This window comes from Betta splendens, chromosome 3 (assembly GCF_900634795.4).
Source record: "Betta splendens chromosome 3, fBetSpl5.4, whole genome shotgun sequence".
In the NCBI taxonomy this organism is placed as follows: Eukaryota; Metazoa; Chordata; class Actinopteri; order Anabantiformes; family Osphronemidae; genus Betta; species Betta splendens.
The window spans coordinates 808,004-820,000 of NC_040883.2; the positions used below are offsets into that span (position 1 = coordinate 808,004).

An 11,997-nucleotide genomic window follows, 5' to 3' on the forward strand; every position below is an offset into this window, starting at 1 on the left:
GACGTCATGACGCTTCCGCCGCCCATGCTCTTGTTGCCTTTAGGTACTGTTGGAATTATAGTGAGCAAAAGCAGACAAACTCTCAAAATGAAAGAATTAAAGCTGAAAAAAGACATTCGTAGTAATTGCTGTCTTACTTTCAAGCACTATCTAGTAGCTTGGGAGTTTCTCTGGGTAGCTAGCTGCTCTAGCTCGCTTCACCGTGTGTTTACCCCTGGGCTGAGGTAGGCGGCAGTGTTGGCAGCCTCGGTGCTCGGCACAGGGGGTTACTCCTCTCGCTGCCTGCGCTGCTCTTTGGCTGCGCCGTTGAAAAAGGCTGCAGCAGAGAACCAGCAGAGAAGAGAGACTGAGCTCAAGTTGGCAACTGCGCCGATGCGTGGATGCTGCTTCGGGACTTGTGTTCTTGTGTTACTCGTGTTTCTAGATCAGCGTCCTTCACATATTAAATGATATCATACTGAAACACGTTTTTTTCCCTCATCTTTTCTCTGCGCCTGTTATAGCACATTTAACTGCACCTAATTAACGAGAATTAACTTTTACTGCATTCCTTCTGCAGGTAAGACTGAAATCTGATTATTATTTATGATCTTGTGTTTTCGCTGTTTTATTGAAACAATCTTTAGGTTAAAGTCAGATGTATAATAAATCACCTTTCAACCCGACGGATGAATCGTTTACTTAGTTGACAGCATGGTTGTAGCCTGATTGTAAATACATGGTCAAGTTGCACAAAACGGATGTATCCTATTGTGTGTGTTAATGCAAAGGTCCACAAGCATATGCGCCTCAGGGTTGAGTTAAATGTGCAAATGTGTTGCGTATAATGAAAGTAGACATCACTGGTTGTGCCTCGGATGAGTTACGGTTCTGATAATGATCTGATGCGTCTCATTAATGCTCTGTCAGCTGTTCTTTATTTCTGTCAATTCCATTATTGTTGGTGTGAGATGCGAGACTCATTGTGAACATTTTGTGTCATGTGGGCTTTAGTCTTATTTACTGCTGCTTCACTGTGCAGCGCTCGGGTCTCGGCTGGATTTTAGTCCACTCATCTCATGCAACAGACTGTAATCAAGCACCTGCAACTAAAAAGCTGCAGCGAGCTGGTGTGAGTCCAGTCCGCAGAGTTTGGAGTCCTCCTCAGTGTTGATGTTAAGTTGGCTCATGGTGGTCGTTGCTGTCGTACTATTTCCAGTGAAATCAGCGCAGAGATCGACGCTCGGCAGTAGGTGGCGCTGTTGAGCAGGGGACGTGTGCCTGCGTGCAAACGCAATTAACGCACGTTGGTTTCGGGTCAAGTCTCTTTGAGTTTAAGCTCAATGGTTTAAACGGGGTAATTGAATATTCAGGATATTTGCATGCAGTGACCCGATCCCGCTGAAAAGCAGTGGACAGCAACGCAGTGCAGCTGCAGGTGCTCCACAGCAGTGCTGTTCACTTTCTGTTTTATTCTCTCCTCAAGTGGCTCCATTTATGTGGTGCTGCGCAATATGTCACGGCGACATTTGTCACAAATGTGCCCTCGCAATAATAGTAATGCAGCTTTTGTCGACTCTGGAGCTCTTACTTTAATTAAATGTGTTTTACTTTTTAAGATGCTGCTGGTGCTGATGTGCTGCTGGTGGTGCTGGTGCTGATGTGCTGCTGGTGCTGGTGCTGGTGCTGATGTGCTGCTGGTGCTGATGTGCTGCTGGTGCTGATGTGCTGCTGGTGCTGGTGCTGGTGCTGGTGCTGGTGCTGATGTGCTGCTGGTGCTGCTGCTGGTGCTGGTGCTGATGTGCTGCTGGTGCTGATGTGCTGCTGGTGCTGCTGCTGGTGCTGATGTGCTGCTGGTGCTGGTGCTGGTGCTGATGTGCTGCTGGTGCTGATGTGCTGCTGGTGCTGATGTGCTGCTGGTGCTGATGTGCTGCTGGTGCTGGTGCTGATGTGCTGATGTGCTGCTGGTGCTGATGTGCTGCTGGTGCTGGTGCTGGTGCTGGTGCTGATGTGCTGCTGGTGCTGATGTGCTGGTGCTGGTGCTGGTGCTGATGTGCTGCTGGTGCTGGTGCTGGTGCTGGTGCTGGTGTGCTGGTGCTGGTGCTGATGTGCTGCTGGTGCTGGTGCTGATGTGCTGCTGGTGCTGATGTGCTGGTGCTGGTGCTGATGTGCTGCTGGTGCTGATGTGCTGGTGCTGATGTGCTGGTGCTGGTGCTGGTGCTGGGTGCTGGTGCTGGTGCTGGTGCTGATGTGGTGCTGGTGCTGGTGCTGGTGCTGGTGCTGGTGCTGATGTGGTGCTGGTGCTGGTGCTGATGTGCTGCTGGTGCTGGGTGCTGGTGCTGGTGCTGATGTGCTGCTGGTGCTGGTGCTGATGTGCTGGTGCTGGTGCTGGTGCTGGTGCTGGTGCTGATGTGCTGCTGGTGCTGGTGCTGATGTGCTGCTGGTGCTGGTGCTGGTGGGTCAAGGCTTTAGGAAACTGAAGGTGCCAGGAGGATGAGCCAGTGGAGACTGTAGAGCAGTAGCAGCTGATGGCGGGAGGCAGAATGCCATTACCTGCTTTCACTACTTACAGCTACAAACAGGAGGACACAGATCTGACTAATTCACCCCTCCTTTAGTAAAGACATCACGTTATTAAGGTGCACGCAGCTATTTCTGGCTGCAGAAGTAGGAGTCACTAATAGAGAATTTATCCTCAAGCCCAGATGGAAACAACACTTTGGCGCGCGCTCTGTGGGCCACGTCCTAATAATGGTTCCCTCCACGCTGCTGCTCCTGTGACTTCGCCTTTTAATGGTAAACATAATTCCAATCACTGTTTAAGGATAACGGCTGTTGGGGCAAAGCGCTGAGCTGCGTTTCCTGCTGCAAACAAGCCACAGGCCGGAGCCGCTCGCGGCCGCCTGATTCGCTACAAAGTGCGAGAGGAATATTGGGCCTTTGTGGCGCATGTGGAGCTCTTTGTTGCTCACGTTCTGGGATGTCTTTGCTGAGGCTCGGAGGCTGTTTGTCCGTCTACCAACACATTAAACTAGACTTTCCATTTCCGTTCATTGCAGAATGCTATTCATATTCATGCTCATCTTGGAGAAAGTAGCCGCCTGGAGCACATCAGGAATATTTGTCTGGATAAATAATTCTGAGCACAAACCTTCTACTTCTGCCTTATCTGTACTGTGGTTTACCGTCAGCCGCCGTGAACCGCAGTCCGTCACGGTTCATGATATCACACATTTAAAGAACAATTGTATATTTGTTCCCGCACTGAGCCGGGTGATGTTTGCTGACAGCGGGCGTCGCGATGGGACCTGTCTGTCTCTCAGATCACAGCAGCTGCTCTGCTTCCAGTCTGCTGAACCTTTTCAACTGGGCCTCTTCCATGTTCTGTCAGATCAATACGTGTAATCAGTGTTAATAAATGGGAGAGCGCTGGCTGTTGTTTCCCAAGGACACGTTGTATTGGAGGTCTGGCGCCCGCGGCTGCTGCCTCTGCGAGGCAGGTTCTGCATCTGAGAGGTTATTGCTTTTAAATGTTGCTCTGTGTTGGTTCGTTAACATCTTAGAGCTGCATTCATGGTGCTGCTCCTCAGCATCGCCGTCTGAGGAGGAAAGTTATGAATTATGGAAAGACTCTGACAAGAAGTTTGAGTCCCGTTCTCTCGCTCTCAGGATGAGGCAACGGCAAAACATCAGTCATGAAATTCAAATAGCTCATGAGGTGGAGGTTAAAGGGGGAGCGCATTAAGGCCGGCGGTCCATCGGCTCTCGGCGTCTTATTCATCCTGCAACAAAGCAAAGAAGGAAGAAAAGCTACATGAAAGACTAAAGTGGTGGTGCCTGGGGGTGTTTGGAGTGGACACGGGGGTGGGGGTGATGGAGCTGACCATTACAACCTATCATGAATGCTCTCCTCAGGGCAAATGGATGAGGAACGCATTATCCAGCGAGCAGAGGGCTGAGGAGGACGCTCGGCCTTTTCATGCATTTAAGGTCACGTGTTTGTTGAGAGCTGAGCCCCAGTTCCTCCTTATTTTTAGACCCGGCACAGAAAACTAACGGACAAGTCGTCTCCTCAGACAACAGCACCAACTTTTCCTTGTGTGGAAAAATGCACCAATTACTTTGTGGTGTATTTATTATCTAAGGCCAAAGTCTCTGAACAGTGAGCTTTATATGATGTAATATGGAAAAAGAGGCAAAGCCGACGTATAAAAGGAAAGTTTGGCCTGATTTGATGGAAAATCAACGACTCATCATGAAATAGAGCATTAATTGATTTGTTTCTGTCTCTGTTTGTTTGAGATGAGGTGCGTCCGCTTGTGACCTGCATCCGATCTATTACCGGGTCGAGCTGGTTCTCCAAGCTGCACTCAGGAGCCACTTTATTAGGGACATCCCCCGCTTGTTTTGAATGTGGGGCTAAAACATGAGAACCCGTGATATAACTCTCAGCATCAGTGGAAAGAGATGAAAGAGATTTGACTCATTACAATCTGAGTTCATTAGTTAATTAATCCATTATTTGATTAACAGAAGATGTTGTCACAGATAAAATCGTTTAATCAAAGCATAGATGGTTTCAGCCTTCATGTTCAAGGAGTTTTCTGATTAATGTTTGTCCTTGATTAATCGTTTTATCATATTTTACTAAAATGTCTAAAAATTGTAAAAACATCTGATTTCTTTTTTCAGATGAACCAATAAAAACTCAAAGAATGAATTAAGACCGACTGTCCTAGAACAAGTTCTCAGAGCAGACATGGAACATAACCTCTAAGATAGTTTCATAAGTTCATCGACAATAAAAACTGCTTTAGTGGAGAGACGAGTGCTAAAACACTGATTGCTGCATTTTTCTCCTCATTTCAGACCAAATTAATTTCAGCTGCTTAATAATGTGAGTGTTACTTAGAACAGCGGGTCTGTATCATATTAAAGCTTTTTTTATTTTAAATATGCACAACTAAGGTACAACGTTGTAGTAAATGACTTCATGTCAAAAGGCATTCTGTGTAACAGCCTAAGATCTGCAGGTTCATCCATCCAATGCTCGCAGTCGCCGTGGAAACGTCACATCGTGATGTAACGACAGTGACCAAAGAGTCCGACGTGACGTGTGTTTCCTGATGTGTTCAGTAATAACTCTGTTATTACCACGCAGCTGAAAAGCAGCTTCTAGACGCTGACGGCTTCCAGTGCAGTTCAGGAAGTTTGTCCGTTGAAGTTGTCGGCTTTATGCGAAGCAGCTTTGACGGCTCCACTTATAGAAAACCATGGGAGCTGCAGCTTTATGCTGGATTATACTAAGTCCAGCAGAACAGCAAGACGTGCTCTTTGTGGAGCGTTAGTGCTGCTTTGCTGCCAGTCAGCGTCTGTAGAGTGTGAGCTGAGGGGTGACAGCGCTCCACTGCTGATTGGGGCGGTTCTGATGACCCATCGCTGATTGGTTGGAGCTCAGAACTTCTCAGAACTTCTCACTAGCGTAGTTTTGTTGCCTCGAGGTCAAACCGTGGACTCTCAGGACTCGTCGCAGCGAATCCTCAGCCAAGACGCTTTCGTGTCGTTTTCCTAAACGATTACCTCAAAGAATCGTCACTTTCTTCTGCTGTTGCTCAAACTTATTTCAGCTGAGAAATTGCTGGAGCGTCTTCCTGTGCAGTGAGACTCTACAGATGACCTTCAGTCTGCTAATGAAGGAAAGTGCTGATTGTGCTCTGCTGTGCATTAGAAACACCTTCATGTGCTCTGATGTGAATTCTAAAGTGAATATCTGAAGGAACCTTGGAGATAATATGGCTTTCTTTTGCTTTAATGTTGGCAGCAGAGCTGCAACAACATACTAATTATGAGTGACAAACCTCTGAGGTCTTAAATGCTGTTGGATTTGGATATGAACCGCAGACGGACGCGTGCTGAGGGAGGAGACGAGCCACGAAGCCGTCGGCAGGAAGGCTTTGCTCGATTAGTCCACGATTAACTCTCATCCCTCCACTTAAGGAATTGGTGCAATTGGATTATTATGAAAAGTGCATCTCAACACATGAGTATTAGTATCTGTGACAAGTGAGACGTTCTCTCCTTCAGCAAAGCCGGGGGTCGAGGGAAACGCCTACATGAGTAGGAATGAAATGTGAGGCCGCGGAGGTAGAGGCTCTTCATGTAGTCGGGTTCACGTATTCGGGTTCACGTAGTCGGGTTCACGTATTCGGGTTCACGTCGTCGGTTTCACGTCGTCGGGTTCACGTAGTCGGTTTCACGTCGTCGGGTTCACGTCGTCGGTTTCACGTCGTCGGGTTCACGTAGTCGGTTTCACGTCGTCGGGTTCACGTAGTCGGTTTCACGTCGTCGGGTTCACGTAGTCGGTTCACGTCGTCGGGTTCACGTCGTCGGGTTCACGTCGTCGGGTTCACGTAGTCGGGTTCACGTATTCGGGTTCACGTATTAGGGTTCACGTTGTCGGGTTCACGTTGTCGGTTTCACGTCGTCGGTTCACGTCGTCGGGTTCACGTCGTCGGGTTCACGTCGTCGGGTTCACGTCGTCGGGTTCACGTCGTCGGGTTCACGTCGTCGGGTTCACGTCGTCGGGTTCACGTAGTCGGGTTCACGTCGTCGGGTTCACGTCGTCGGGTTCACGTCGTCGGGTTCACGTCGTCGGGTTCACGTCGTCGGGTTCACGTAGTCGGTTCACGTCGTCGGGTTCACGTATTCGGGTTCACGTAGTCGGGTTCACGTATTCGGGTTCACGTAGTCGGGTTCACGTATTAGGGTTCACGTAGTCGGGTTCACGTATTCGGGTTCACGTATTCGGGTTCACGTAGTCGGGTTCACGTCGTCGGGTTCACGTCGTCGGGTTCACGTCGTCGGGTTCACGTAGTCGGGTTCACGTAGTCGGGTTCACGTAGTCGGGTTCACGTAGTCGGGTTCACGTCGTTGGGTTCACGTATTCGGGTTCACGTCGTCGGTTCACGTCGTTGGGTTCACGTATTCGGGTTCACGTAGTCGGGTTCACGTAGTCGGGTTCACGTAGTCGGGTTCACGTCGTCGGGTTCACGTAGTCGGGTTCACGTCGTCGGGTTCACGTCGTCGGGTTCACGTCGTCGTCTATAACACGGAGCTGGAGTCACTCCTTCAGGCTGAAAGGATCTGCTGTCAAATACTTTTAACCCACTGTAGAGATGTGTTCCAATAGAGACGGCAAATATGAGATGGGGCCATTATTATGCAGAGACACGCACGTACGCACACACACACACACACACACACACACACACACACACACACACACACACACACACACACACACACACACACACACACACACCTTAAGGGGTTTCTTTAACCCGCTGCCCTCCCTCATTTCGTCGCTGCTTTATCTCAATGACGTCCTCTGTGGGGCTGTGTGTGACTTTTTACAAATACAGCTGATATGTCTTTACTCGGGGGAATATTACCAGCAACCTGCAGCCCTTGGCTTAACTTCCTGTGTGTCAATAGGCAGCGGCTCCAGAGGAAGCTCTGAGCAGCAGCCTGTTTTCTCTTTCCAGCGGCTGCAGAGTTGGAGCTGCACGGATCAATATTTCTAGATTGAAATGGGGAAAATGATTATGTGCAATGGAAGAGAAGTGGCTCATAGTGAAAATGAGTGACAGAATATGAGGATGGAGGGAGGCCGGTGGTTTGGGCAAAGTGCCCGTCGCGCCCATGAGCAAAGCATGGTCTGAGGCGCGTTCGTGCACCTTCAGGCGCCGCGTTCAGGCCGCTCTGTGGAACCAGAACCTCGGATCTGTGTCATTTTACAGAAGCGGCTCCGAGCTCTGGGCTGCACCGCTGACGCAGACACGTCATTACACATTGTGAGGATCGGCTGTGATAAAAGACACGAGAGCCGCTGATGGAGTTGGAGCTGCAGACGGCGAGCGTCTGCTCAGACCAACGGCGCCGACGTCCAATCACTGTCTGATAATCAGCAGTCGCTGATAATCACTCGCTGTCTAATTCAGGCTTTTGTGACACAGTTTAGCTTTGGTCGCAGCGACGGTGCTGAATGCGAGGAAAACAGCCACACACAGAAACGCTTCCTTCGCACCAGCATTTCATTTCTCTTTGTACGTCTCCGCTTTTAATCTCTGCCGACTGCCGCTGAGCTTCCTGTTTGTGAGTGAAGCTGCACAGACGACAGATACTGCAACACATTTAGAGCACAGAGTCCTGCTGGGCCGGGATGAAAGACGGGGCCGGCTCCAGAACGTGTGCTGTGGGTCCATTTGACTCTGGGCCCAGTGAGCTGCTGACACAGTAAATACGGGTTCTGGAGCTGAGAAACCAGCGTCTGTGGAATCAGAAGGTCACAGCTTTGTAACTGAGGGAAGAATAGATGTAACGCAGCTATTCATCGTACTGTGGAGCGAAGCCGCGGAGCTGTGGCCCCGGGGCCCCGACCCGCGGTGCCGTGGGCCCTTGTGCTGTTGGTCCTGGAGCCGTGGAGCCGTGGCCCCGGCTCCGGGCTCTGTTGCAGCAGCTATGACTGCTGTATCACTGTGTGAAGCTTCAGCCCAGGAGTCGGAACGAATCTGCACAAAATCCATGTGGTCCGATAGAACCCTGATTGGACCCAAAGCCTTGAGCTTAATCAGCAGCGTTCTCAGGCCTCCAATCGATGGAAGGAGCCGAGCGGCGCCGCAGCGGCTCCTGACAGGCTTCGCTCCTGGATCACGCCGCTGACACTGCGTCGCTCTCAGGAGAACAGTTCCTGCTGCGATGTCGACAGTTTGCATCAGTTGTTTGTTCTGGCTGAGACGTAACTGCCTTTCAAGTGAGGCGCGTGTGCAGATTAGCATGTGGTTCTGGCCGTGAATAGCTGAGCGCGCGTCCTGAGCCGAGCGCCGCTGACGCTGATTGGCTGGTGTCAGTCACTGCGGCTCGGCCCGTCAGCACCTCGATCCGAGCGGGAGCTGCGTCGGGTCCAGAGGGAGGTTCTCTCGCTCGCTCGCTCGCTCGCTCGCCCGCTCGCTCACAGAGAAGCAGAAAGTGGGTCGCCCACGTCCCACAAAGCCCTGGGTGCGTCTGTTTGAGACTCGGCCACATCAACTATTCATGCTGTGCAGACCCCAACCTCATTGAGGCTCCGCTCAAAGAAGGTAGCGAGTGATAATGCCGCGTGTTCTCATTAGGTCCATTGTGCTCAGCCTCCTTTTAGTTGGAGGAACAAACACCCGTTATCGCTGCGTACTTGAAAACATGGGTCAATTACTGCAGGGATGAGTTTTCTAATCACAGCCGATAGATTGTGGGTGTGAACTGGAATGCGGCTCCAGGTAAAATAAACCTGTTTGTGTCTGCGGACGCAAAAAGCAGAATATTAAATAGAATTCCCTCAGATTTCGGTGTGTCGTGATGTTGGCAGGTGTTTGAGAGCAGGACGTCCATGAGCAGCTAAAGTCTGAAGAACGGACGGATTCTGAGCGCTCAAACACCTGACCCAACTCTAATGCTGTTTCCACAGATGAACAATGAACTACTGGCTTCCACTACGCTGGTGTCGGGTCCTCGAGGGGAAGCGGCCGCAAACTAAACGGCTGCTGAATCCAATAATGGCCTGCTTCAGGTCTGAGGTGAGTCATCAGCCTGTTTGTAAAGCTTGAAAGACGCTCAAACGGTCGTCTTTACGCGTCGGGTTGATTTGGACCTTGTGAGACCAGAACACGTGGACTGATGAACCACACGCATTCTTCATGAGGTTGAAAATATCACGAGCCACCTTCTTCACAACAGAGCCTTGGAGGAGGAGGCCCGTTCACCCTAAGTGCTTCTATTTGCCTGAACAAAGTCTCGCTTGGTGAAGCCTGTATTTTGAGCAGCCATTAGTTCAGCTCCTTGAAGCTGGCACCTGCGCAGCCGGCTGCGGGCGCCTGCGCAGACCCTCCAGGCCTCAGGGTCTGAAGCCTCCCAGGGGTCCTGTAACCAAGGTGAGGGTGGAGGCTTCCCTCTGTATCCTGGTACGAAGAGGGAGCAGGACATGGCTTCATCATCAGTCTCCATCAAACAGCCTCAGGAGCCAGAACCGCTCCAGGCTCCAGTTCTAAATGACGCTTTTGCACCCTGGGTTCTGGACTCGAGTCCAAATCAGTCCAGACAGTCAGCGTTTTGCCTCCCACCGGTGAAGCCTGGCTGTTTGCCGTGGTTCTGACCCACATGGAGCCTGTGGCTGCTCCGGCTCCTGTTACTGTGATGAGCTGACGGCGGCCGTGAATGAATCCCTGCTTCGTGACACTCACAGATCCAGATGATCCAGATCCAGATGATCCAGATCCACATGATCCAGATCCACATGATCCAGATGATCCAGATCCAGATGATCCAGATCCACATGATCCAGATCCACATGATCCAGATCCACATGATCCAGATCACCACGCTTGTTCTGAGTCGCCTCTCTCATTATGGATTCTGCAGCAGTCTGCACTTTTTACTCCTATTAAGGTCCTATTTTTTGACCCGTTTCTGACTTGAGCCTGTTTTGCAAGTTTAATAGAGGCTAATATTTGAAACCCATCTGCGCTGGAATGCAAGAAGCCCTTAATCAACAACAATAGCCTGTCTTAGAGCTAGAAAGGAGTAAAGCGATCGATGTATTGACAGGCCTCCATGAGCATTAATACGTCCTCCATACTCAGCTGCTCCTCTCCCAAAGGTGAGCATCGATCAAGGCAGGATAAAGGGTCGCTGTGGATGAGAGCGCGTTCACAGATTGATGCTCTGCAAGTTGAGCACGTGTGTGTGTGTGTGTGTGTGTGTGTGTGTGTGTTTGTGTTTCTGTGTGTGTGTGTGTGTGTGTGTGTGTGTGTGAGAGTCTGTGTGTGTTTGTTTGTGTGTGAGTATGTATCTGTGTGTGTGTGTGTGTGTGTGTGTTTGTGTGTGTGTGTGTGTGAGAGTCTGTGTGTGTGTGTGTGTGTGTGTGTGTGTGTTTGTGTGTGTGTGTGTGTGTGTGTGTGTGTGTGTGTGTGTGTGTGTGTGTGTGTGTGTGTGTGTGTGTGTTTGTGTGTGTGTGTGTGTGTGTGTGTGTGAGAGTCTGTGTGTGTGTGTGTGTGTGTGTGTGTGTGTGTGTGTGTGTGTGTGTGTGTGTGTGTGTGTGTGTGTGACTTTAGGTGCCACCAGCCGACTCCATTGAACTGCATGTTGAGTTGACAGTCGGACGTTTGCTCCTCTCTGACTGAAGTGACAGTTTTTGTTGGTTGTGTTTTTGTTGTTTTGTGTTTCGTCGCACGGCACTTTCAAAGCCTCGTTATGTGTTCAAGTGTTTTGTGTCAATTGGGTGTCGGTTAAGTAGGAACTGAGCGCGTGGCTCTGGGCCGTTGTGTGGTCCAGAGTACGTGCTGGTTCCACGTTGCAGAACCGGGTCGGGACCGAGGCGCTGCTGCAGAAGTGCAGCTGTTGTTGGTCTGACGAGGGTCCGGTCTCTGTAGAACATCACATCCTGCTCTTAACATCGTAACGCCGGCGTCTGTTCTGTTAAACTCTGATGTTGAGACATTCATCAGGACCTGGAAAACATTGTTTGACTGGCAGTAACAGTGTTTTTATTGATTTGCTGTCGCAGTGAGTTGCTGCTTATGAGAAGCAGCAACAAAAGCAGAAATGTTCATTCTCTCATTGGCTCCGACACTAAAAGGGGCTGGAGTTTCTCTTCCTGGAGTGAATTGCAGTGATAAAATCGGATTAAACGCTGCTGACTGGATGTTTGAGGCCTGAATTTTCTCCTATGATTAAAGATCAGACGGAAGCTTCCACCTGCATGTGCTGAAACTGAATTAATTGGAGGAAGTGAGTCCTCAGGTTCAAGGTGAGGATCACGACGACGGTGAGAATCTTCATCTGCTTTGAGGCGCCTTCGTTTCCAGGCAGCGGTGAAGATAATTGTTGTTGGCGTCGCCTCGCGTGTCCTGAGGTCCATCATTATCCACTTAGTGTGTTTTTCTGTTGATGCTGTTCGTCTTCTCAGCAGATTAGCATTCGTCCTGC

General features: G+C 50.2%; 1 protein-coding gene across 1 annotated transcript in view; it reads left to right on the forward strand.

The window, feature by feature from the left end:
* Positions 1-14: 14 nt before the first annotated feature.
* LOC114852582 (multiple epidermal growth factor-like domains protein 11) overlaps positions 15-11,997 on the forward strand; it is a 47,624-nt gene continuing 35,641 nt past the window's right edge. Inside the window, exons 1-2 of the mRNA XM_055507541.1 lie at positions 15-559; positions 9,482-9,590. Coding sequence (XP_055363516.1) covers positions 9,489-9,590 — 102 coding nt within the window. The 5' untranslated portion in view covers positions 15-559; positions 9,482-9,488. The remainder of the gene's footprint in view (positions 560-9,481; positions 9,591-11,997) is intronic.